Below are 25,767 nucleotides of genomic sequence, written 5' to 3'. Positions count from 1 at the left end.
CTAGAGCAGCCAGAGCGGTACCCCCAGCCCTGCAGCCTCAATCGCTACGCACGACGGGGCTGGCCTTTGGGAAGACCCCGCCAAGGCTCTGGCCGATCAGCACCTGCGGGAGGCCAGCAGCATCAGCAAAGGAGCAGGAGAGAAGGACAGTTGCGGGGGGAGCCTGTCGGCTTGGAGTGATGCCACGTGGGGACGTATGGGGCAAAGGAGCTGATTCAGGTGGTGCCGGAGGGGGCGAAATGGAAGCTGAGTAGCTACGCTTCCAGCCAGGAGAACACGGGGGAGCCCCTGGGCCCAAGTGCTCTCAATGGCGGGCAGACCAGGGACTGCCCTCAATCATAGTGCGGGGAACGGGCATCAGGATGCCTGGATTCTGTGCCCGCCTCCACCACTGACTTGCTGCGTCGCTTTGGGCATGTCACTTAACTCACATCAGCGTCATTTGGTATTGGGGTGGTGCCGCCACGTCCTGCCAGAGATCAGGGGAGCTGGGTGCTGCCCAGATGTAGTGAGAGATGCACGGGCACAGAAGGGGGCTGGGATTGCCCCACGGTCACCCAGCAGGTCAGCACCAGAGCTGGGAATACAACACAGGACTCCTTTGACCCTCTTCTCATTTTCCATCCCTTCTGCCATCAGGATGACCCCAAAACAGCCCAGTTCAGGAAAGGCTCGTCCCAGTCCCATTAGTGTCGCAAAGAGGAAAAGGTAGTCATCCAAACACAGTTCCAGCCTGGGCATTTTCCCTGGCACTAGAGAGCATGTTAATGAAATCCAGGCAAGGAGGGTCCAGGGGCAGCTGTCCCTGATAGCAATCCCCTTCCCTCGTTTCTTTCTAAGCAGACACGAGCCCGAAAGCACATGTCGCCAGAAAGCGTGTTCTGCATGTGTTACCTTAGAGATGTGGGGCTGGTCGCCCCTGGGGGATGCTCCGGTGGCTGGCGGGTTAGTGGTCGTAGGAGAGCAGAGCGACCCATTGGTGGCATTGCAGTCAGACTATTGCTGATGTGACAGTTTTTATGTTGACGTCTGTCTCACTCTGGTGCCTGATGAGCAGGGGGGAGACTGTTTCTCTTTTAAAGATCCACACCCCTACCTGTTTCTGTGAGCCCGTCACAGCTGCCAGGCCGCACCTCGAGCGGGGAATACCCGTCACAATCTCGAGAGACGTGCACTGCTGTTCGGTGAAAGGGGCAGGGCGCCGGATCTTTTAACAAAGACTTCCTTTCTCCCCAGCGTACGCTGGCCATCGAGGCATGGCACGGACAGGCTGCCTTGTTATCGTGCGAGGCTCTCGGAGGTGACTGGCTCTGTGGATGTAGGGAAGGCGGTGGATGTGATATACCTTGACTTTAGCAAAGCTTTTTATACTGTCTCTCACAGTATTCTTATCAGCAAGTTAAGGAAGTATGGGTTGGATGAATGGACTATAAAATGGATGGAGAACTGGCTAGAACATAGGGCTCAACGAGTAGTGATCAATGGCTCCATGTCTAGCTGGCAACCGGTCACAAGCGGAGTTCCCCAGGGGTTGGTTTTGTTCAACATCTTCATTAATGATCTGGAGGATGGGGTAGATTGCACCCTCAGCAAGTTTGCGGATGACGCTAAGATGGGGGGAATGGTAGATACCCTGGAAGGTAGGGATAGGATACAGAGTGACCTAAACAAACTGGAGGATTGGGCCAAAAGAAATCTAATGAGGTTCAACAAAGAAAAGTGCAGAGTCCTCCACTTAGGAAGGAAGAATCCCATGTACAGCTATAGACTGGGGACCGACGAGCTAGGCAGCAGCTCTGCAGAAAAGGACCTGGGGGTAACAGTGGATAAGAAGCTGGATATGAGTCAGCAGCGTGCCCTGGTTGTCAAGAAGGCTAATAGCATATTGGGCTGCATTAGGAGGGGCATTGCCAGCAGATTGCGGGAAGTGATTATTCCCCTCTATTCGACATTGGTGAGGCCGCATTTGGAGTCTTGTGTCCAGTTTTGGGCCCCCCACTACAAAAAGGATGTGGACAAGTTGGAGAGAGTACAGCGGAGGGCAACAAAAATGATTCGGGGGCTGGAGCACAGGACTTATGAGGAGAGGCTAAAGGAACTGGGCTTGTTTAGTCTGCAAAAGAGAAGAATGAGGGGGGATTTGAGAGCAGCCTTTAACTACCTGAAAGGGGGTTCCAGGGAGGATGGGGCTAGGCTGTTCTCGGTGGTGGCAGATGACAGAACAAGGAGCAACGGTCTCAAGTTGCAGGGGGAGGTCTAGGTTGGACATTAGGAAAAAGTTTTTCACTAGGAGGGTGGTGAAGCACTGGAATGGGTTACCTAGGGAGGTGGTGGAATCTCCATCCTTAGAGGTTTTTAAGCTGAGGCTTGACAAAGCCCTGGTTGGGATGATATAGCTGAGGTTAGTCCTGCTTTGAGCAGGGGGTTGGACTAGATGACCTCCTGAGGTCCCTTCCAATTCTAATATTCTTTGAGTCTATCATTCTAAGCGCAGGGAAAAGTCGAGAAATAGACAGGAGAAGGTGAAAAGCCAGCGGGGCTGGAGGGAAAGCTCTGCCCAGGTCCCTCTTCATTGTAAAGAGCGGGGGGAGGGCAGCAGCTGAGGCCTGTTAGGGGTGTTACTGTCTCTGCGTGGACCAGCACCCCGGTGGTAGCCTCTGAGTTGGGTGTCCCCTGGCGAGGGCTGATTATCTCCTGCGCCTGCCTCGCCTTCCCTGCGCCTGCTGAGGGCGAGTCTCCTAGTTAGTTAATGCTGGGCACATTAACCCTTGGGGGATCGGGTTACCCACTCACCCCTTCCTGCCCTGCCCCAGTGGGAGAGCCGTGCACCCGGCAGCAGAGCAGAGGGAGGGTGTTTCTCATGGTTGTGTGATTATGGAAGGCTGGCACGGAAAGCATCCCCCCGCCCATCCCACCCTGCAGCCCTGTGCTGCTCACTGTCACCCCTGCACCGCAGAGGCCACACCCCTTTGGTGCAGGAGTGAGGGAGCAGCCCAGATCTCTCCTCTCCTCTGCCTCTCTGGCGGCCACTGGCTGGCTTCGGGACAGATGGCTGGAGTGGGGGGGTCCATGCATGGCAGCAGCAGGTGCCGGAGCGTGGAGCACGGTTCCCAGGAGGCTGTTGGAACTGGGCAGGGAAGATTCTGGCCCGGGGCCCCGAAAGCGCCCTTTCCCAGCTGCCCTGTGCATCTGGTAGAGGCCGTTGCCCAGCGGGGCCAAGAGGGCATGTCCCTCCTAGGCACTCGGTAGAGTCAGCGTGCCAGCGCCCCGCAGATCACCCGGATCCGGTGCTCATGTCTGCCATCGCGCATGGCCCCTGGGGCACGTTCTGGCCCTGCCGCCACAGTGCCCGCCACGGGCGGGACCTTTGCGGGGCTGCGGTGGCTTGGTGCCCCCCGATCAGCACAGGAGCTGGGGGGGGTCGCACACCTCGGCGCTCTGCCACTGGCTTGCCATCTGAACTTGGGCGAGTCCCTTGTGCCTTGCTTTCCGTGCCACTAAAACGGGACTCTTGCTCCGCAGCCCCCTGCAGGCCAGGCTGTGCGTGCTTTGAGATCCTTGGAGTGGAGGGATGTGCCAGAGACGGGCAGAGCCCTGGTAGCTTTCACAGAGACTCCAGTCCTGGCAGAAGGCTAGTGCCCTGGTGGCAGGAATTGCAGGGGTGCCAGAGAATGGAGGACCTTGATGGGTTTCATTCTTGTCTCCTACTCACGCTAGGCACCAAAGGCTGTGCACAGGGGGAAGGGAAGCCACATGGCTGAGGAGCCCGTGCCAGGGCATGCATGCTGCCCCCGACATCCTGCCACGGGGGGGCTGAAGGGCACATGCTGGAGAAGGCTGGAGCGAGCAGGGGAGGGAGGGGGGCTGGGTCGGTGCCTGTCAGAGCTCCCCCCTTCACTCCCCCCCGGCCTCTAATGGGCGCTGGCGGGGCGCTCTCTTCCCTTCGGCGGCGTGGGTTTGACTCACCGCTTTGGGAGGGTGATGTCAGGCCCTGGGCAGGGGAAGCGTGGGAGGAGACAGGGCCCGGCTCAGCCGGCTGCTGCAGGCGGCCCCAGATGGTTGAACCTCCGGTGAGAGAGGGGTCCGGCAGCCCCAGAATGAACGGCGGATACAAAGGTACCGTGCCCCCTTAGGGCCCCCTCTGCCCTGCGAACCCCCCAGGCCCTGCTTCCCCACAGCGGGGGGCCCATGCCGGGCCAGGCAGCTTTCCCCTTGTGCTTTCTAGTGACCCGGTAGGACCCTGCCGGCTGGCCACAGGCCCTAGCAAGGTAAGGGGGGAGGGTGCCCCAGGCCGCCTGACCTATCCCCGGCTAGATCGTTACTAGATCCAGTGGCGGGTGCGGGGCTTGAGGTTTTGCTCGGGCTATGGACAGTGCTGGGAAGGAAGACTGACTGTCCTGGGGCTAGATCAAGAGAGCTGGGGTCTGTTCCTCCCCAGTGGCCTTTGCGAGTCGCTGCCTGGCTCTGTGCCTCAGTTTCCCTTCTCACCTGAGGATAATGACCCTTTGCCTCCTGGGGTGAGGGGGGCCCCGTTTGTTGTTTGCAAGGTGCTGAGAGCTGGAGGGGCTGGGGATGGAGTGGGTCCCAGCCCTAGCAGGGGCTGACTGGCAAATGGCAGGGCAGGAGTGGGCTGTTCTCTCCTGCTTTGCTAGCGCTGCCACGTCCGTTTGCCGGGGCAGGAGTGTGGGTGGGCCAGATGGCTCCGGAGGCTGGTGCCTGCCGCCTCTTAGCTCTGCTGGTGTGTTGCTTCCCTTCCTGCCCGGGCTGTGGTGTCCCTGGGCAGCTGCCGCTTGCGGGGTTTGTTTAGCCGCCGAGTCGGGGGCCTCGGGGTCATGCCCTGCGTCTGCCGACGGCCGTGCCCCTACCCTAGCTCTGCGCCCCGGCTCCGAGCCTGTGGGGGGGCAGTGCTTGCTGATCGCAGCCAGGCTCCCAGCAGCCCGGGTCCCCACCTGCCCTGCAGTGTAACCACGCCACTGTGGCCTCTCACCTTGGTGAGCTGATACCACGGCAGTTACCTCCCCAGCCCCATATCACATGCCCAGAGCTTTGCCGCGTAAACGGCTCCATGCCGATAACTAGAACCTAGGAATACAGTGCGGCGGGGTGGGCTGGGAGCCACAGGAATGCCACGAGCCTGGTGGCTAAGGTACCTGCTGTGCCGGGGGGATAACTCCCCTGGCTTGCTCTGCAGCTAACCCCAGCCCCATGGCCTGGGCATGGCGCTGGGACTCCTGACAGCCTGGAGTGGTTATGGTGAAGCGGGGCTGGGGGGGGGGAGCAAACGGGGTTGGGGGATAACAGCCCCTGGCTGGGGGTACAGAAGGCAGAAGCAATGCTGAGTCTGATTCGTGGTGTAGACAGAAAGCGGCAGCTGTCTGCCAGCTACCAGCTGGGTGGGGTGGGCTGAGATGGGGGGCCTGGGGTGGGGGGTGCTAAGGGCTCCATCATGGAGGTGGCAATGCCCTCTCCCACCCCACGCTGCCCCTGTGCAGCAGCTCGAAGGCGGCACCGCACAGGGTTGGGTCCCTGCTGAGCCATGGCTGCTGGGCTGGGGGGTGCTTGGGGTGAGGGGAGCTGGCTTCGCACTGAGAGCAGGCTTAGCCCGGGCCTTGCGTAATGGGAGCGTTTCCTGGGCCTGGCTCTTGGGGCTGGGGAACGCTCAGGGAGGGACGAGCCGGGCCGGTGTGGGGCCAGCTCCCTGGCCACTCTGTGCGAGCACGGGGTGGTGCCAGCCTGGCCAGGGGGCGGCAGCCTCATTTGTCCCCCGCCCAAGGTGTCCCTGGAGTCCCCTCTTGGAAACACCTTCACCTGGCAGCTGCGGGCATGAGGGGCACCATGTGTCCATCTGTCTCCATTGGAGCGGGGGCCATGTGCGGGCGTTCGTCTGTCTCTATAGTGGGGTGCGGGGGGGCAGGTGGGTGTCTGTCTCCACGTGGGGAGCGGGAGGTGTCAGTGCCCTGCTCCACGATGGAGGTCGGCCGAGGCAGGCTGGCTGCTGCGGGGCAGAGGCAGGGGCTGGCGCTGTGGGGGGGCATAGCCAGGGCATGGTCCCTCCCAGGGTGCCAGGTTCTAGGCCCCCCTCCCCCACTGCTCTCCTGGCTTGTCCCAGGAGCTGCTTGTGGGCATCGGCCCCCGTCATGGGCACAGCAGGGTGGGGAGGGTCACAGACTGGAGCGGGAGAGGGCTTGGGGGACGTGGGGAGGGAGCAGCTCAGCCAGCAGGGCCCCGTCTCTCTTGGTTAACTCAAGAGCTGGTGCCCAGCCGCTGGTGGACCCTGGGGTGCCAGACGCGGGATGCCAGTGCCGGCGTGTGCACCCTGCTCCAGGCATGGTCTCCAAGCCCCCCTTTGCTGTGTGTAACCCAGCGCATGACCCCCTCCCAGCCCGCCCCACCCCTCCCTTGGCCTGGCGTGCCCTTTGGTGTGGCTCCTTGGGAGGATAAACAAGTGCTTCCGCCAATTCTTCAGCTTCCGAGCGCCTCCCCCTGCCTCCCACCCTTCCCGGCAGCACTGAGCGACCGGCCGGGAGCCCGCGCCTGGCACCCCTTAGCCTGCCCTCTCCAAGCTGGTGGCATCTCCCTGGGACCCGGCCAGACAGCGTCGCGAATTGTGAGGTCCCAGATCTGGCTGCTGACATCCTGGCTCCCCAGTCCTGGCCCTGTGTGACTAGTCCCTGAATCCTTCGTCCCCAGGGCTGCGTCAGAGGCTGGCATGGGGATATTGCTTCGCTCCTGGGCTGCGCTGACCTCAACGCAGCTGCACAAACAAAGCTGGGACGGGCCGTGTGAAGGGCGCCAGGAGTCTGGGGGCCCAGATTTAAGGACACTTCCTCCAGCGATTGGGATGAGGAGGGATGCGTGCGGGAGATGGCATAGAAAGAGTGTCTCTAAGCTTGCCAAGGGGAACGCGGGGGCTGCGGGGCACTGCCCGCTGGGGACACATCTTCGCCCTAAGGTGCTTTGCCTGCCAATGTCTCGTGCCCTAGAGAGGCTCCGTCTCCTCCCAGCCCTGGGTGTTTACACTGGACAGAGTCAGGCCAAGCAGCCAGTTGTGCTTTCCGGAACGGGAGCGTGGCGCCGTCTCGCGTGTCATGGGAATGGGAAAATCCTTCATGCAGGGACAGGGTTTCCAAGTCCAGTCCTTTTCCCTATTTCCCGGCGCTGCTGATCAATCCAAACGTAGCCGCCCTGGGAACTGGAAAGAGAAACCAGCTGAGACTGACCTAGCTGGTTTTGCTCCCCGCCCTGAGAGCTAAAAAGTACGTGGATTCAGCATTCTTCTGGATCGAATCATCTCCAGGACGCACAGGGCATCAGCTGTGTCTCCTCCTGACACTATCCGGGGAGAAGACAGAGGTATGTGACTTTTAGCCATCCCTCCATGCCGGGTTGGAGGGGAGAAAGCTGCTGGAGCTGTTGGGAGTCTGTAAACAAAGGTGTGAGTCACTGGAAGAAATGATCGGGGAATTGTTGAGTTCCTCCTTTGGGGCTCCATGGGCTACAGATCTGGGGAGTGTTGTCTGGTGGTCGATGGGGGCCTGACACTGGTCGCCTCGCTGTGCCCTTGGGAGAATCCCACGCGATGTGTCACAAGTGGTCGCTGATTCGGAGTGTGAGCGTGCTCGCAGCTCCCACGATTAGGCCAAAGATGTTTTCTGGCCCAAATCAGCAGCCTCTTCAGGAAAGCCGTGCCTCAGTTTCCCTATCTGCACCATAGCCCCCACCCTTCCAGCATGTGCCCAGGAGGAGCGCCGCAGTTTAATCAGGGTTTAGCAGGCGTTAGAGAAATGGCATTGTTCATTAGCATGAACTATGCTGGGTGTGGTCTAAGCCTCAGGACGTTCTGCCCATCAAACTGCAGCATATCTGCCATGTCATAGAGCCAGGGCAGGAGTGTGGCTTGTACGCGTGAGTGGCCGATCGTTAGAAAACCCAGGCTCAGAGCAATAACACCAGCCGCTTGGATACAGCACATTCCGTTCACAGATCTCCAGGAGCGCTACACAGGAGGGCAGGATCATTGTCCCCATTTCACAGATGGGGAAACTGAGGCAGCAAGCGGGGACGTGACTTGCCCAAGGTCTCCCAGCAATCCATCGCAGAGCAACTGCTATAGCTCCACTCTCCTGAGGCCAGTTCTGTGCTCTAGCCGCTAGTCCACTCTAACGCCCCCTCTCCCAGTAACTGACTGCAGCTCTCTAGCAGGGTCACGGACCCCACACCGGCGCACCAGTGCCCCAGGGCACAGGGCCAGGCTCTCCTGTGCTGTGCCTGCTGGCTACCGCCCTCCTGTGGCTGCCCTGCTCTCTGTCCTCATGACTGAGACACCGGTGCCCACCTGGTGCCATGCAAGACTTGCAGTGCCTTCCCTGGGCCTGTGCCCGGGCTCTCCGGGGGCGCTTTAGAGGAACCTTGGCTCTCTATGGTGTTGTCCTGTTCTGGGCGCAGGGCAGGCATCAGGAGAGAGACAAGGCAGCCCGCTGGCTCGGCGCCGGCCCTGGGCATGGAATCCAAGCACTCAAGAGAGCTGGCGCCTCCCTGCCTGTGGCCCCTGGGCTTCCCTGCTTCCCTCGCGCCCAGCGGACTTGGGAGCAGCGCAAATGCGGCTCGCGACTGGGCACTGTCCCCTTTGCTATGGCGCCTGGGCCTGGCAGCAATGGACTCCCAGCACGGCGCAAGGGGAAGGCGATCAGGGTGCGGGCGCTCGGGGAAGGTGGCATCTGGGGAGTTCTGTGCTGGGCATGTGCAGAGCAGAGAGTAAGGGCTAGTGCCCTTAAGCCTCGGGTGCCCAGGGTGGGAAAGGGGTGTCTCTGACTGCCGGCTCCATCCTGTTCCTGGGAAGAGCGTCCGCAGCACCTGAGGGCCTTGCTAGGTCTGCGTCTGGCAGATTGGCTCCTCCTCCCCCGGCGGTACCAGTCACTGGCTCTCTCTGCAATGTCAGGAATGTCGTCCTCCCCCCGCCCCCACACCCAGGAGAGGAGACCCGCCCTGGAGGAGCAGATGGGGCCGGGTGGGGAGATCCCCTGGCTGGGCGCACCTGTGTGTGTGGCTCCCCGCCCCGGCTCGGCTCCTTCAGGGGGCAGCTGATCTTGGGGTGCAGTGGGTGCCCACCCAGTGGGTGCTGACTGCAGGTGGCTGCCTTGTGTCGCATGGCACCAAAGGACCCTTGGACCTGCTGTGCTGCGTGGGAAGGTAGGTGCATGGGGCTGGGTGACCCTGGCCCCCAGTGCTTATGGGGTATTTCCGGCCAGGGCTCCTACCCGTGCACAGGCCCATGTCAGCCCTACATTCAGGGGTCACGGTGCCCATGTGTCTACCACCAATCCCTTGGCTTCCCTGGGGCTTTCCAAGTTTGGATCCGTGCAGGCGAGTGGGGCTGCTCCTTGAGAACAGTCTCAGCTCGCCCTGTGGTGGGGCCCTCGGTGACTGGTGTAATCAGGGGCACGCCATCCTCCAAGGCAGGGAAAGCAGGGTGCTAAGCTGTGCCCTCTGCCCTGCTGGGAATGGGCTGACAGCCATCGGGCTCTGAGCAGCCCGCTGGCTTGGCCGGCAGCCTGCATTCTCCCATGCCATGTGGACCCTGTGTTGGCTAAGGCTCTGGCTGCTGTGCCCGCACCGCGTGTGGCTTGGATTGGTGCCTCCTTGGCAGAGGCAGTGGGGAGCTCCCTGCTTGTTGGCTGAGCTGGCTGTGAGCTGGGTGCCCCGGGGCGCGATGGCTGGGCCAGTGCCGGCAGGACACAAAGCCCCCTCGTGCTGGCGCTGGAGCAGATGAACAGAGTTGATGAAAAGGTGCTTTGATCCGACGCTTGGGCCTCCATACCTTCCAGAAATTGGTCCGGCCCACTCCTGTCTTGGTGCCAAGCATCCCAGGGGCGGCACCAGCGCCGGGGAACGTAGAGCTGTCAGCGATCTGTGCCCGGGCACATTTACCTTCAGCCTGGGGGACACGGCAGCCTGCTGCAGCCTAGCTCTGGCACGTCAGGAGCAAGTCCCAGGGCTAGAGGGAGGGCTTGTGGGGAAGGTAGGAGATGGCCCAGCCCTTCAGGGGGCTGCTGTCCAGAAGCCTGAGGATTATTCCTCGCAACCTTGCCCTTGTGCTCCGGTGTCATGCTCTAGCTTGTGTGAGAGGCAATCCTGCAGGCAGCTGGAGTTAAAGCACACAGCCCAGCTGGCGGGGGGCTGGAGATGGGGGGACATGGAGTGAGGTGGAGGCGTTGCTGGGGTGCAGGCCAGAGCTCAGAGCAACCGGCTGAGCAGAAGGGAGAGGGCTGGCAGGGGTTACATGCTGGTGATTTATGGGTTGCATTGTGAGCCCCTCGCTGCCCTAGCCCCACTGTGCTTGGCGCTGTACAGACCTGGAGCAGGCCCAGACGCTGCCCCCAAGTCTCAGTGGAGGGCACGGGTGGTACAGCAGGTGATTAGGGGCAGAGGGGAACAGAGTCAACTGACTGGTGAGAGAAGCAGTGGTCCTGGCACACCATCTGGGGCGCTGAGCAGCACGAGGTTCAGAACGGCCTCGGCAGACAGCGGAGGGGTGCTGAGCTGTGTGTAGTGCATGCTGGAGGCTGGGAGCAGAAAGCAGGGAGTGGGGGAGAGGCTTGGGGCCCATGGTGTAGAAAGCCCCTCTCTGCCCGGCGCTGGTGAGCCAGGCTCTTGCAGTCCATGTGCTGGTCTGATGTGATAGTGGCAGGATCTGAAGGGGCTGGCCTTGGGGTGGCTGCTGCCTGGCACAGCTGGTGTTTGGGCACGGAGGGCACCAGCCGCAGCAGGGCAGAGCCCTGGCGTATGCCCGCGGCAGGTATCTGGCTGGGGCTCGTCAGCAACTCGGCTTGGCCCTGCCTTCCTTCCTGCTCCAGCCCTCGCCTGGGGAAGGGCTCCAGGAGGGCAGGGCCGAAGGGCGGGACCGGCTGTGCCCTCTGCTGCCCTGCAGGAGCAGGTGGTGGGTCCGTACCAGCCCAGCCCAGAGAACGCGCTGCTCCGACTGTGGGGCTGTGGGCACGATGGGCAGCTGCTCCCCCAGCACCCGCGGGGATCTGCTGGCGCAGGTGGCAGACCTGACGCCCTGCAGCTCGGCTTCCGTGAATAACAGCGGGTGGCAGCGGCTCTGGAGCCAGCTGGCCCAGCCCCCTCTGCCGTGAGCCGATTAAATGGCCCGGCAGTGGGTAATCTACGGCCTGCTGGAGATTACAGCTCTTCCGTAATGAGCTTAATTGGGACAGCGTTGCCGTAGAAACTGGAGGGGGCTGGCCCCGCACTAGAGAAGGGGCTGCTGGCAGCGCGGCGCTCGGCAGCAGGCGCAGGGCCACGTAGCCCGTTAGCCCTCTGTGGCAATGGCCATCAGTGGGACCGTGCCGGTGCCCTCCGCCTGGGGGAGGGAGGGCGTTGGCCAACGCGCGGTGCTGGCCAGGCTAGCCCAGCGAGCGTCGGATCTGAGTCAGCTGCTGAGCAGGTGTGTGTGCCAGGGCGGGGGCCGGTGGTGTGCAAGGCGCTGCGTGGGGGACCGTCTGGCGTCCAGGACCGGGCCGCAGGCTGAATCCAGCCCCTGGGGACGCGCCGAGCTCCCCCGTTAGATGGGGTTGCTCTGGTGTGGCTGTCTCCCCTGGGGTGAGAGGCTGAGCTCTGCTGCGGATAGCAGCCCTGGGAGAGCGCCCCGGCATTGGCAATGGCCAAGGAGCTGCCCGATGACACGCTGGCCCCAGTGGCTGGCCCCAAGGGACCCAGCCAATCCCACCACCCTGTCCCGGTCCAGGCTCCTCCACTGGGCTGTTGTGTCATGGGTGGCCGACCCCCTCCCGTGTCTTCCTGCTGGCTGGCACGGTGCCCCCGGCTGCTGAGCTGCCGCCCCCAGGCGAGAGGGCTAAGAGAGGAGGGAGCTGAATAAGCCGATTAGGGAGCCGGGGAGTCCTGCGCTGGGCCCTGAGCACCATCCCCTCAGCACGCTTTCCCTGCCCCATCTGGTCAGCCCTGTCTCTTGTCTCCTTCGGAGCTGGCACTTGCTGGCCTTTGGCCTGCCCCGGGAGGCTGATCTGGCAGCTTTCCCCGCCAGGCTGGGGCCACTTGGGGGGGCTCATCCTCCGCCCTGGGTGTCCTCCGGGCCCCACCAGCCCTTTGCCGTGGGCAGGTGGGATCAGGTTGGACACCCACCTGCGTGGAGTCGTTTGGGGACGAAAGGGACAACGGCGCCAGCTGCTTCTAGAGCAAACAGGAATCTCGTAGCAAGGCCGAGCTCTGCTGGGCTCTGGGCCACAGCCACCCTGCCTCTGGGAATTGTCTTCCTCCTCACGGCCTCCCAGGGGGTTCCTTGTCTCACTGTCTGTCCTGGCAGGGAAGAGCTCTCTGGTGAGGTAAGTGTAAGCTGCCGTCCCCTGCGCCTCCCCACGCCGCCCTGTGGGAGCTGGCCTGTCCCAGCAGAGCATGCGACCTGGGCATGCCGTGCCGTGGGATGGGGGTTTGCTCCAGGGCCCTGTTCTCTAGTGTCGTGGCAAATCACCTGGGCACTGAAATGGTGAGCGGAGCATCCAGCTGCCCCCTGGCCCTCCTGCTGGAGACTACCCTGCTGCGAGGGGGGGAGCCTGGGGAGCAGCATCCGGATTGGCTTGGTGGGCAGAAGAGCAATGCTGGCATGTGAGACGGAGGCTCCTGCTTGGACTGGTTAAGGTGACTCTGAGCTGCTGTAATGGAGACGGGAGACTCTTGCAGTGGCCGCCAGTAGGAGTCCTGGCTCTGGTTCTTGATTTTAGCAAAGCTTTTGATACGGTCTCCCACAGTATTCTTATCAGCAAGTTACAGATGTATGGGTGGGACAAATGGACTACAAGGTGGATAGAAAGCTGGCTAGATCATTGGGCGCAACAGGTAGTGATCAATGACTCCATGTCTAGCTGGCAGCTGGTCACAAGCGAAGTGCCCCAAAGGTTGGTCCTGGAGCCGGTTTTGTTCAACATCTTCATTAATGATCTGGAGGATGGGGTAGGTTGCTCCCTCACCAAGTTTGCAGATGACACTAAGCTCGGGGGAGTGGTAGATATCCTGGAAGGTAGGAATAGGATACAGAGTGACCTAGACAAATGGGAGGATTGGACCAAAAAAGTCTGATGAGGTTCAACAAGGACAAGTGCAGAGTCCTGCACTTAGGACGGAAGAATCCCATGCACAGCTACAGACTGGGGACAGACGGGCTAGGCAGCAGTTCTGCAGAAAAGGTCCTGGGGGTTACAGTGGACAAGAAGCTGGATATGAATCAGCAGCGTGTCCTGATTGCCAAGAAGGCTAATGGCATATTGGGCTGCATTAGCAGAAGCATTGCCAGCAGGTCGAGGGAAGTGATTATTCCCCTCTATTCAGCATTGGTGAGGCCACATTTGGAGTACTGTGTCTAGTTTTGGGCCCCCCCCACTACAGGAAAGATGTGGACAAATTGGAGAGAGTCCAGCGGAAGGCAACAAAAATGATTAGGGGGCTGGAGCACAAGACTTATGAGGAGAGGCTGAGGCTGAGGGGACTAGGCTTGTTTAGCCTGCAGAAGAGACGAATGGGGGTTCCAGGGAGGATGGAGCTAGGCTGTTCTCAGTGGTGGCAGATGACACAACTAGGAGCAATGGTCTCAAGTTGCAGTGGGGGAGGTCTAAGTTGGATATAAGGAAAAAGTGTTTCCTTAGGAGGGTGGTGAAGCACTGCAATGGGTTACCTAGGGAGGTGGTGGAATCTCTATCCATAGAGGTTTTTAAGTTGTGGTTTGACAAAGCCCTGGCTGGAATGATTTAGCTGAGATTAGTCCTGCTTTGAGCAGAGGGTAGGACTAGATACCTTCTGAGCTCCCTTCCAACCTTCATCTTCTATGATTCTGTTCAATATCTTCATCAGTGATTTGGATACGGGCACAGAGAGCGCACTCGTAAAGTCTGCGTACAGCACCGAGTGGGGAGGGGTTGCAGTCACTTTGGAGGACAGGATTAGCTTTCATAGTGATATCGTTCTGCAATATATCCCCATCTGCGACTGCTAATAGTAAATCACTCCAATGGCCGGTGATAGGACACGAGGTGGGTCTCGCCCACATGCCCAGGATCTAACTGATCACTACGACTGGGGTTGGGAAGGAATTTTCCCTTGGGTCAGATTGGCAGAGACCTTGGGGGAGAAACTCCTCTGCAGCATGGGACACGGGTTCCTTGCTGAGTTAAACAAGAGTAAATGGTGGATTCTCTGTACCTTGCAGTCTTTAAATCATGATTTGAGAACATCCGGAACTCAGGCAGAGTCTGTTACAGGAGTGAGGGGGTGAAGTTCTGTGGCCTGCGACATGCAGGAGGTCAGACTAGATGATTAGAATGCTCCCTTGTGGCCTTAGTCTTTGAGTGTTGTAAGCAAGACATGAGAAGCAATTCTTCCACTCCACTCCGCATGGATTAGCCTCCACTGAAGACCGGCATCCAGGTCTGGGCACCGCACTTCAGGAAGGATGTGGACCAACTGGAGAAGATCCAAAGGAGAGCAACAAAACTGACTAAGGGGCTAGAAAACATGGCCTAGGAGGGAAGGTTGAAGAAACTGGGTTGGTTTAGTCTGGGGAAGAGAAGACTGAGCAGGGACATAACAGTCTTCTAGTCCGTAAAAGGATGTTATAAAGAGCAGGGCGATGAGTTGTTTTCCTTATCCACTGTGGATAGGACTGGAAGCAATAGGCTTGCATTGCAGCGAGGGCGGTTTAGGTTGGCCTTTAGGAAGAATGGCCTGTCGGCAGTTGCAGCACGGTGAGGAATTCCCCGCGGGAGGCAGTGGAATCCCCCTCGTGGCAGGTGTTTGAGGACGGGTTGGCCAAATGCCTGTCGGGGCAGGTCCAGATAACGCTTCGTCCTGCCTCAGTGCAGGGGCCTGGCCTCGGAGTCCTATCGAGGTGCCTTCCAGGCCTAAGTCTGTGTGAGTCTACGTGAGCCACCTTGGATCGAATGGCAGCTCTTGGAGCTATGCACTGAGCCCTGGCCCGCCGTGGCCCTCGGGGCGTGTGCTGCTCTCTCTGTGTGCGCTCCCTGTGCAGCTTCGCTGATGGGGCCGGAGGATGCTGGTGGGAGGCTGTGCCGAGCGGCTGGCTCTTCTGCTAGCGCCTGGTGTTTTCAGCTTCCTCCTGGCATCCCCTCCCAGTACAGGCTGAGGTTTATATGCCATGCAATCCCCTGCAGTGGCCAGCCTAGCTCTCCACAGAGCTGCAGGGAAGGCAGAGGGCTGTTCCTCCGGCACTGGCAGTGTGTCTGCTGTGAAATACGGCCACGTGCCCTGCCAGCCCTCCTGCGATCTGCGGGCCAGCTGCGTTCTGTCCTTGTCCTGACGCTTAGTGGGCTGGCCTGGACCACACCAAGCTCCACCAATGGCTAGTAGCCAAGATGGCCAGGGACTTGGGATGGTTCTCGGGGGCTTATGAGTCAGAGAGGCCCCATCAAGAGGCTGGGGGATGTTTACAGGGAGGGACAGCTGGCGTGGGGGGCAGGGGAGGCACCGAGCAGTGTGTGGAGCAGGAGGGGCAGTAGCAGTGCAGAGCACGTGTCCTTTTTCAGAGCATCTGACTCCTCTGTGAGGTGGGTCAAGAGCCACTCCTCTGCTTTGCCTTTGGGGAAACTGAGTCACAGTGTGGTCAAGGATGGTCTCGAGGCCTAGGAGCCAAGAGTGGCACTCAGGATGTCCTGGCTCCCAGCCACCGACATATGCCTCTTCCCAGGAAAGGCTCTCTGTGGAATACACAGCGGGATTTGGGTGTGGTCCTGGGGGGTCAGCCGGGTGATGACTGGGCCTTCCCTGTGTACGACGTTCCCCAGGCAGGCCCTTCCCTTTGCCAGAGCGGCTCCCGGAGACTCTCCGGCTGCAGCAAGGGGCTGGGGACTTTCCGACAGGCTCTGCTGTCCTGGGTTTCCTGGCTGGCGCTGGGGGGGGGGGGGGGGAGAGCTTTGCGGATTGTGTGGGCTGGGAGCCGTCCGGGGGGGCCTGGGCTCTGCCATCGCCCAACAGAACAGCCCTGCACTGCTGCTGTCTGCACTGTGCTGCCCCATCCGGAGCCAGTGACCTTCGCTCTGGAGAGCACAGGCCAGTGGGGCCACCCCGGCAGGGGTGCTTCGCCAATGGGGGGGCAGCCAGCACCCAACTCCAGTGCGGGGGAATGGGGCTTTCCCCCAGTGCCATGTGGTCCCCGCTTCAGGGCATGTGGGAGTGAAGGTGCCTGCTGTCCAAGCGGCCCCGTAACTGGTGTCATGCCAGGGGGCAGGGGCCCTGCTCCCCAGCCGTCTTCTGGGTCACACAGGCGTGGCAGGTGGATTTAGCTCAGGGGCCAGGCAAGCTCCTGGGGGCGGTGGGGGGGGCGGTGGGAGGGTAATGAGTCCTTGCCATGGCGCCAGGGCAGGCGGGCACCCCTGTGCTGATTATCCAGCCAGGGCAGAAGGTGCCCATCAGGCCATGCCCTGCGCTGTGGATGTCAGCCAGGCTCCCCTTGTCCCAAAGAGCGGGGTGGGGGGTGAGCGCAGTGGGGTGGGAAGCTGTGAGTGAGGAAGGTGCCTGGGGCTGAGAGGCCCTGTGGGGAGGAGTCCCTGGGGGGCACTGGGGCAATGTCTCTGGGGATGATGGTGGGGCTGCTTGTGGTTTTCAGCTGCGCTGGGCAGGGCTCCTGGGTTGGGCCGGCCTCTTGCTGGGAAGCTGGGCTCCGGGACAGTGAGTGTTCCCGATGCCTGCGCTTCCCCCTCCTGGCGCCGGGCCATGGGCCCTGCTCTGCCAGCGCTGGGAATTGCTCAGCCCGCAGCTCGGCGGATGGGGTGGGGGCAGTCAGGACCTGTGCTGGGTCCCAGAGCCGTGAGGGGGACCTGCCGGAGCACCGGGACCCAGTTCTTGGACCAGCGCCCAGCCCATCAGCCCTGCTCCCCTGCATGTGATGCCGCTCGGGGAGGCCTGGCGTGGTAGCAGTGCCTGGCAGGGACAGGGTGTGGGGCTGTGGGGACCGGCCAGCCGCACCAGGAGACTGGGACTCCTTCCAGGACCCTCGCCCCTCCCGTGCCCGCCTGTCCTCACAGTGTCGTCTCCTTCGCCTGCAGGGAGGCCCTCCTGGTCGCACTCGGCCATGTCGCTCTCCGTGCGGCCCCAGCGGCGGGCCCTGGCTGCCAGGATCAATAGGAGCCAGTCTTTTGCTGGAGTGAACTCGAGCCAGGACAAGGCCTTCAGGTAGGACCAGGGGGAGGGGGGGGGGGGCTGGCTCCCAATGGCGGGGCAGGGCATCAGACAGCCTGGCTGCTTGCCGGGGGAGGGATCTCGACACTTAGCCCAGTTAGCAGGGATCTCCGCAGCACCTAGCAAAGGGGGGTCCTGGTATTGGCCTGCTGTGTGAACGGAGACACAAGAAAGCGGGGGGTGACTTGCCTGAGCTCGGCAGAGACCCTGGCGCCCTGCTCTGGTCTGTGAAGTGGCCATGCCTGGCTGGGTGTCCCTCTCCCTGGCACCGGCCGGTGCATCCTCTGGGAGAATTTGCTGGGTGTTTGCTGAGCAGCTGGGCCATACTTGGCCTTGGGACCTGGTCCACCCCTTCAGCTGCTCTGCAAGATGGCGCGGGAGCTCTGGGGGCTGGTTTACCACATGGCAGGAGGCGATGGGGGCCGTCCAACAGTCCTTCAGACTCTGGTCCCTCCGTACAGCTGTTCGGCCCAAGGCACTTTTCCTGAGAGTCCCCGTCTGCCCCCTGGGCCTTTGACTACAGTGATCCTCCCCACTGGGCAGGGACTTTGTGCCAGGCGGCTGCTCCCCAGAGGTGGCTGCACTTGCGACGTTCTCTGTCCCCCTAGCTTGGCAGCACCGTGGGGTCCTTGAGGCCGGGTGTGTGTGTGTGTGTGTTTTGGGGGGGGGACAGGAGTGTGTGATGTTCTCCCTGGTTCCAGCTTTGGGAGCATGGCTTTGCTGCCCACGCTGCACGGGATTCGGCTGCTGAGACTGGGAAGCAGCCCTGGGGGCTCTTCTCCTTGCTGGGGTGTTGCCTGTGGGAGCCAGGGGGCTGCTTGTGCCTGAAGCTGCTGCCGTGTGGCATGGAGAGGTACAGAGCCAGAGGCTGGGGGGCCCCCGATGTGCTGCCGGCTCCTGCATTGCTGCGGCTCCTCTGCCTGGCAGCAAAGGGCCCAGATACTGGGAAAAGCAGCTGGAAATACTCTGGCGCCCAGAGCCAGCCGGAGGCCCCTGCTGCAGGAGGAGCTGCCCTCGGGGGCCAGCACCACTGGTGGGATTGGCACCGGGAGGGCAAGGCCACACTAGGTGGCTGGGCAGGAGGGCGTGTGCCGAGCAGGGAGATGGCTAGAGGGAGGCAGTGTGGCTAAGGGGTCAGCAGTCCTCAGTGCAGAGGTCCAGCGACAGCCAGGGCTCCGTGCCCTGGGGCCACTGTCGAGGCAGTGAGTGCAGCGGGGCAGGGCTGGCCGGTGGGAGGGGAGGCCGGGCTCTCCAAGGCAGTGGTGGTGGGAACCCGGCCCAGGCAGATCCTGCCAGGGCCTGGGAACGGCTCAGCTCTGCTCCAGGACAAGCCCCAGGTGGAGCAGAGATGCTGGCAGCTCCCAGCACATCTGGGGCTGCTATGGTGCCGGCGCTTGGTGGTGCCTGGTTGGGGGAATTCTCTTCCTGGCAGAGTGCTTATGCCCGCTGACGCCCCTGCCCACTGACCTGGCCAGGCTGCGGAATGTTCCCCGTGGCAGGGGCGCATGCCAGGAGTTGCTTGGAGTTGTGGCTATAGGGGAGGCTGGGTTCTGGCCCATCGCTTGCGCAGTGACGTCCCTGTGTGGGGTGGGGAGCAGAGCTACACCGGCCGCAGGGCTGAATGCCCTTGCGGGACACATCCCGGCACTCAGCATTCCCTGGATCTCTCCCAGTGCTCGCTTCCCGGGAATCCTCCCCATTTCGCAGAGCTTGGCCCGGAACCCAATCCTGTCACCCAGCTGGCTCTTGCCACTACTCCACATGCCTCTTTCCAGGCCTGGGCAGCGTGCCCTGGGCCCAGCTGAGGTGGCTTTTGCAGGGCAGGGAGCCATGGGGATGGTGTCTCCACTTCCCTCAGCAGCGCAGTCCGGGCACTGACCCTTTGATGCCCCCAGGGCTCCTGCATGCACCAGGCTGGGTGCCCCCACCTCCACTTGGGGCATCACTCACCCCTGGGCACAGTGGGTCTCCCATCAGGGCTCTCCCGGGGAGTGTCTCCCCTGCCCCCCAAAAGTAAATGACCATGCAGGCCCAAAGGCTTCATGTGGGGGGACGGGCGGCTTCTCTACCCTCTAGGGCCAGTGGGGAGCTGCCCTGGTGGGGGAGCCCCTCAGAGAGATGGGCCCCAGTGGGCTGCCCTCAGCTCTCCAGGGGTGACAGGCCAGCGGCTGTGGCTGCTCCAGCGATGCTGCCGTGGAGGTGTCACGTGAGGTAGGGTTTGACATGGTGCCCTTGGGCGGGTGGAGACGCAGAGGGGCCAGGGCTGCAGGGCTCTGGGGAAACCCCATTCTCCAGGGAAGCTTCATTGGGCCAGGATCTCTCCTCCATATAGCCTCCTCCACCCTCCCCTTAGCCTCCTCCGCCCCACACTGCTCACACCAAAGCCTCCAGCATGCCAGCGAGGCCTGCAACTCACGACCTCTCAGCTAGCAGGTGGTCGGGAGTCGGGCCTGTGCTCCGTGCCGTGGGGCCTGGGTGAGTCTTCCGCCCGTGTGTGCTGAGCTCAGGTTCCCTGTCTCAGTGGTGGCGCGGAGGAGCCATTGTGTGGTGCCTGTCTCCGTCAGTCCGTCCGATCCCTGGCCATTTCTGGGCTGTGGGCTAGGCCCAAGTTCTTAACGCGCTGCTGGGCCCAGCCCACAACAGCCTCTGCCAGGAGGCAGCTGGCTTCAGAGCACGGGAGCCGTGGCCAGCCCCACTCCTTGCTCGGGGCTGAGGCTGCCCCCCAGCTAGTGCCAAGTGAACGGGCACGGCTCCAGCCCTCCTTCGCGCTTGGCGCTTCCCCGGTCGGCAGAGGAGCCCTGAGACTGGAGCAGGCTTCCTCGAGCCACCGTGGGCACTGTGTCCAGACCCGCGGGCTTGGAGGCATGTCAGGTGCTGGCACCGGCCTCCACGTCAGCCCCGGCTGCATCCCCAGTGCTGGCTTTGTTCATTGGGGCGCTGGAGGCTGCCTCCTCTCCCGGTTCTTCCCTGGTTCGCCCTCCCTGGCTGGCCAGAGCCCCAGAGTGCTGCCTGTCAGGTGGCAGTGCCAGGCCCCTCTCTCCAGAACGGCGGGGAAGCAGTTTGATTTTGGTGGGTGGGTTATTAACAGCGGCACATTTCCATGGCGGGGGCCCCAGGACACGTGTCGGAGGCCAGGTCAACCCAGAGTTCCCAGCTGACTCAGCGCCGCAGAGGTGGCGGTAATTGGACAGCCGGACGAGGTGGCTTTGACCGCGGTTCTTGCCCCGGTTCTGGGTGCAGCGCTTAGAGAACCACAGTCTGGCCCAGGCCGCAACAGGGCTCTGTGATGTAGTTACAACAGGGGCGGGAACGTGGGCCCCCACGGCCTTACAAACAGCAGCCATCCACGGTCCTGGCCCCACCCCATGCTGGCTGGTGTGGGGGAAGCATCAAAACCACCCTCCTGCTCTGAGCAGGACTAGATGCCCATGGCTCTCCGTGCTCTGTCTCCAGCACAGAGACGGCAGCTCCCATGCGAACCATTGCGAGTGAGGAAGGCCGGTGGCTGCCGTTGCTCTTGTTGCTTCCCTCGGGGCAGTGCTGCGCGGCTTCTCTGAACGCCGATCACGGCCTTGTCCCTGGGTGCGCCCAGCTCCTGGCACCGGCCCGCTGGGAGCTCGGCCAGTCTCCAGGGAGTCCTTGTGCTTTCTCCCTTCAGGAACCTGCCTCCCTTCAGCACCCCCGCCGCGTCTCGGAAGACTGGCTCCCGGGTCAGTAGGATGTTCTCCATGTCCCACAAGTCCCCGCCGCCCAAGGTGCCTCAGCCCGACCGGCTAGACGAGGTGTATGAAGCGCTCAAGAAGGGCCTGATGTGAGTAACGCGCCCCACGGGGCCCTGCCTTCTGCGCCGTTGGGGGCACAGCGAGCTGTTTCCCTGTGCAGGGCCCAGGAAGGGAAGCCGTCAGCTGTGTAGCTGGATGGCTCAGGCCAGGGGTGTGTGGGAGATATAGCGGGGTTGCCTGGCCCTGTATGCTGGCCTACCAGCCCGGCCCGGGGATGCGGAACTCGCTGGGAGGTGCCCGTCTGAGCCGGGCCCCAGGCGCGAGGACTGGGCGGCTGTGCTGTTGAGCTGCAGATGAGATCGATTCTCCACGGCTGGGCATCGCCCACCCCACGCCAGGTGCTGGCCACCTGAGTGAGCGTGGGCTGGGTATGGCTGGGAGGAGTGGGTGTGGCCAGTGAGGGTGAGCTGGTGGGTGGGGGGGGTGCTGGATGTGGCCGGTGGGTGGCTCTACACTGATTGGAGCGTGGCTCCGCTGGCTGTCTCTGTGCCAGCCGGGGGCTAACCCCTGGGTGCTCTTGCCTGCAGAGCCTACCTGGAGGTGCACCAGCTAGAGCTGGAGAAGCTCAGCACCCAGATCCGCGAGTCCAAGAGGAATTCCCGCTTGGTGAGTGTCGGGCCGCGCTTGGCTCTGCAGGCACCTTCTTGCCTGGCTGCCGCTCTGGGTCGTCCCTGTGGGTTCTGCCCGCCAGCCCCTGTAGGAGCCTGGGTCACTAGCAGGGTCTCCCCAGCGGGCCCTGTTCCCACATGAGGGAGCTTCCAATGCAGAGGGGATTGGACCCCTGGGCCGGTTGGGCTGGGAACCACGTGTCTGGGTGGGATTATGGCACTGCTGTGGGAGCCCGGCCTCAGGGCTGGTGCGCAGGCTGCTAGCGTCCTAGCACTGGCCTCCCCCACTGTATGCTATGTGCGGGCTGGAACTGTATGTGCGCGCCTCCGGGAGGTGGCTGGGGCATGGCACGTTGGCGCTGACGGTACTCCGAGGGGACGGTGTGTCCTATGGCAGCACCATGCATGGTCCCACAGGCGGGGTGCAGAGCCCAGCTCGGAGCTGCCTCTCACCCCGCTCCTTTCGTCCCTTCTCTTCCAGGGCTTTCTGTACGACCTCGATAAGGTAAGGGGCTGGTGCTGACAGAGGGACAAGCCTCTTGCTGAGCTCGTGACACTGCCATTGTGCCCCCCTAACCTCCCCGAACTGGGCACTCTCAGAGCCCTGGGCATCATCACCCATTCAGCCCTCCTCTTCAGCCCTCCCCACCCGCTGACTGCCTCTTGCCACGCGGCACTGCCGGGCTGCGTCCTTCCAGGCTGCTGACCTCGCAGCTGAGCTCCGGCTGGGAAAGCCAGGAGGTGATCGGCAGGACAGGGGCCTGTGGGGGCAGGCTCTGCTATGGGCGGGTGCCCCTCCCCACTCCCCGCCTTGTCGCAGTCGGTGTGGAGATGTGGCGTCTCCAGCGTGGAGCCCCAGGAGATGCCGAGGTGTTATGGCCGTGTTTGGAAATCCGGGCGCCAGCATCCCTGGTTAATGTGCTCTGCCCTGGACCAGCCCTCTGCAGGGGGGGGGCGTGTTGGCGTTACTTTGGGGGAGCACATGGGTAATGGCTGCTTCTCTGCGGCTTTGGGGTGGCTGGGGGAGGCCAGATGGCGGCTGGCGCGCGGACGCTTCTGCTCCGGTTTTTGCACCAGTGATTCAGGTCTGGTCCGTTCCTGCTAGCACCACCAAGGGGAGGTTGAGTTGCCGAGCAGGCTGTGGAGCCGATTGTTCATAGGGGGCTAGTGACGGGCTTGTGGTCAAGTGCCATTTCCTTCCCAGCCTGCCTCGTGTCCCCCGAAGTAGTAGGGGGAAGCCTGTGCATCTCACCCGCCCCCCTCCTGCTCTGTTCCAGCAAGTCAAGTCGATCGAGCGATTCCTGCGCAGGCTGGAGTTCCACGCCAGTAAGGTAAGGAGGTATGGGGGGAGAATTTGGGGGGCAGGGAGCACCCCCAGGACAGGGGGCTCTTACAGGCATGGGGCAGGCGTCCGTGTCTCCATCAGTCTGGCTATGCACAAAGTGTGTGGGGTGGCGTGGGGCCTGCGGGAGATTTCATCCTTGCTCCGTGTCTGGGGGGGCCCCTCCTGCACCCTCAGGGCTCGGATAGGTCTCCGACCCAATGACTATTAATCTGATCCGGCGGCCCGTGCGGAGGCAGCGGGCTCTGACTGGTCCCCTGGAGAAGCCCAGCAGGTCAGGGCTGTGCATGCCCACAGGCTCCTGGGAGGGGCAAGGTGGAGATCCGGGTGCTAAGCGTGCATAATGGGTGAGGCCCTGGCTTCCTGCCGGGGCCCGGTGCTGACAAGGCTCTGCAGCCACCCCTCCCTTGCAGATAAGAAGGCGATCTCGGGGGCAAAGGAACAGGATGGGTTCTGAAGGGCTGGGACGTTTCCTTTGCCCCCTGGTGTCACAATGCCACGGTGAGCCTGTGACAGAGATCGGGGGCTGCCATCCTGGCCTACAGGTGGGACCAGTGGTGCTTCCCCTATGGGGCACGCTGAGCCCTGCCTTCTGCGCCCAGTCCCTCACCTGGGCGCCGGGGCTCTCGCTGCAGATCGACGAGCTCTACGAGGCGTACTGCATCCAGCGGCGGCTCCGCGATGGGGCCCACAACATGGTCAAGGCCTACACTGCCACTTCGCCGGGCAGCCGAGAGGCCCGCGATAGCCTGGCCGAGGCCAGCAAGGGCTACAAGGAATACACAGAGGTGAGGGCAGCCAGGCTGGCCCAGCCCCAGGGGCAGGCGGGGGGCAGGGTGTGGGGTGGCCTGGAGGCTGTGGCTAACAGGTGCTTTTGGTCCCTCCTGTCCCCAGAACATGTGCCTGCTGGAGAGCGAGCTGGAGAGCCAGCTTGGGGAGTTCCACGTGAAGATGAAAGGTAACAGCCGCCTCCTGCCTGGCACGGCGCTGCCCTGCACCAGGCCCAGAGGCAGGGCCTGGGACAGAGGGCGGGAAGGGGCTTCGCCCCAGTGCCAGCCACAGGGGCCGGGGCCAGGGGAGTCACTGGCTCTAAGTTCCTTCTCTTCGCTTCTCTTGCAGGACTGGCCGGCTTCGCCAGGCTGTGTGCTGGGGACCAGTATGAGGTACGTCTGAGGCGAGCCGGGGGCAGGATGGGCTCACTGGCTGAACAGCCCAGCGAAATTCTCCCGAGGGGCGGAGGGGAACCTCCAGGCAGCTGCCCTCTCCCCAGCCCGTCTCGTGTCCTGCCGCAGGGAGACGGGCAGGTCTTGGCCGTGCCTGGGGGATCGGCTGGCATGGGCCGAGTGCCCGGTGCGTCCTGCCTGAGCCCGACCCTGCGTCCTCTCGCCCGCAGATCTTCATGAAGTATGGGCGCCAGCGGTGGAAGCTGAAGGGGCGCATCGAGGTGAACGGGAAGCAGGTGTGGGACAGTGAGGAGATGGTCTTCCTGCCCCTCATCACAGAGTTCCTCTCCATCAAGGTACAGGGGATCCTGGCCGCCCCACTGGGACTAGGGTTTCCCTTCGATCAGGCCTGGGGGCCCCGGCTGACCTTCCCTGGGCACAGCTGGGCGGGAAGCCGCCCTGTCCTGATCCGCTCCATGGGCAGGAAGCACTCGAGTAGCTGGCCCACGGGCTGCCACTGAGGCCCAGCTCTGCCCATCCCGGCGCTGGGCTCGGAGCCGGTGCCTGCGATGCTGTTGGCTCTGGCTAGCACAACTTCTGGGGGAAGGTAGCTGCCGCCCACTCCCTTGCGGGCATCCTCCCTCCACAACCACCACAGCACCTCCCTTTCCCAGGCCTGTGCTGACTCTGCTAGCGCTGTGAAGCGTGTCGGGCAGAGAGGGTTGCCCTCGGTGCAGGGTGGGGGGGTGTACCCCCATCTGTGATCGCCGTCTTAGGAGCCTGGGGCTCTGCACCCAGCACAGGGCCCTCGGGCACAACCATGCTGTGGGCATGGGTAGAACAGCTGCCAGGCAGCACCCGGATCTACTGGCCAGGGATCCGCTCCGAGCTCTGCCTCAGCCCGAGGGGGGGCTTGCGGGGGCTCTGGTCTCCCTCTCTCATTGGGCCCCGCCCAGAGGGGGTGGGATCCAGGTGGAGTGTGGGTCAGGCCTCTCCCCCCACCAGCATGGGCGCCTGGCTCCTGGGGCTCAGGGATGGACAGAGACAAGAACTTCCAGTCCCGTGCCTGCCAGCATCCAGGCGATGCTTCCCCTGCATCTCCAGCCTCACACGCCGATGCGCCGCTCCAGGCCCGGCCTCAGCCCCTCTCCTCCCACCCCCAGGTGACGGAGCTCAAGGGCCTGGCCAGCCACGTGGTTGTGGGCAACGTCTCGTGCGAAACCAAGGACCTGTTTGCGGCGCTGCCCCAGGTGGTGGCCGTAGACATCAACGACCTGGGCACCATCAAGCTGAGCCTGGAGGTGACCTGGAAGTGAGTGGCCGGGATGGACCCGCTGGGCGAGCATGGTCCCTTCTTCTGGGGCAGGCTGGGGAGTTGGCCTGTGGCCCCTCCGGCAGGGCTCTGTTCCCTTGGCAGCCCCGGTGGTGGGGGGAGAGGTAGTTTCACACCCCCTTCGCTCTCCAGGGCTATGCTGTCTCCGCCGGTGGCCTGTCCATCCTCCCTTCCTCTCCTGGGCTCTCTACACCCCCCCACCTCCCTTCCCGCTTGCTGCCGCTTTCCACGCAGCTCAATGCCAGCGTCCTGGCACCCTCAGTCCCCAGGGGGCTCAGGCTGTTACTGCCCCTGCCCCACGGCACAGGGCGGCTGGGGGCCAGCTCCACCCGCAGCAGCT

General features: G+C 62.7%; 1 protein-coding gene across 9 annotated transcripts in view; it reads left to right on the top strand.

The window, feature by feature from the left end:
• RIPOR1 (RHO family interacting cell polarization regulator 1) overlaps nucleotides 1-25,767 on the top strand; it is an 83,521-nt gene that overhangs the window by 48,254 nt on the left and 9,500 nt on the right. For 6 of the 9 annotated variants that reach the window (XR_010917351.1, XM_067534409.1, XM_067534407.1 and 3 more), the window contains exons 2-11: nucleotides 17,067-17,193; nucleotides 20,858-21,010; nucleotides 21,509-21,587; nucleotides 22,071-22,094; nucleotides 22,867-22,920; nucleotides 23,567-23,719; nucleotides 23,826-23,889; nucleotides 24,051-24,094; nucleotides 24,325-24,450; nucleotides 25,258-25,406. Coding sequence is in view for 8 of the 9 variants with exons in the window: in XM_067534404.1 (XP_067390505.1) it covers nucleotides 17,067-17,193; nucleotides 20,858-21,010; nucleotides 21,509-21,587; nucleotides 22,071-22,094; nucleotides 22,867-22,920; nucleotides 23,567-23,719; nucleotides 23,826-23,889; nucleotides 24,051-24,094; nucleotides 24,325-24,450; nucleotides 25,258-25,406 (973 nt within the window). In the remaining variant the exon portion in view is untranslated. Of the gene's footprint in view, nucleotides 1-4,089; nucleotides 4,117-7,139; nucleotides 7,354-17,066; nucleotides 17,194-20,857; nucleotides 21,011-21,508; nucleotides 21,588-22,070; nucleotides 22,095-22,866; nucleotides 22,921-23,566; nucleotides 23,720-23,825; nucleotides 23,890-24,050; nucleotides 24,095-24,324; nucleotides 24,451-25,257; nucleotides 25,407-25,767 lie in introns of those variants that run through there. The other 3 variants (XM_067534406.1, XM_067534408.1, XM_067534410.1) reach the window with 3 other exon arrangements.

Source organism: Emydura macquarii, unplaced genomic scaffold, assembly GCF_026122565.2.
Source record: "Emydura macquarii macquarii isolate MOO-44397 ecotype Brisbane River unplaced genomic scaffold, CSIRO-AGI_Emac_v2 contig_3401, whole genome shotgun sequence".
NCBI lineage: Eukaryota > Metazoa > Chordata > Testudines > Chelidae > Emydura > Emydura macquarii.
The sequence above is the reverse complement of the archived record's forward strand: the minus strand, read 5'-3'. Positions and strand labels throughout refer to the sequence as shown.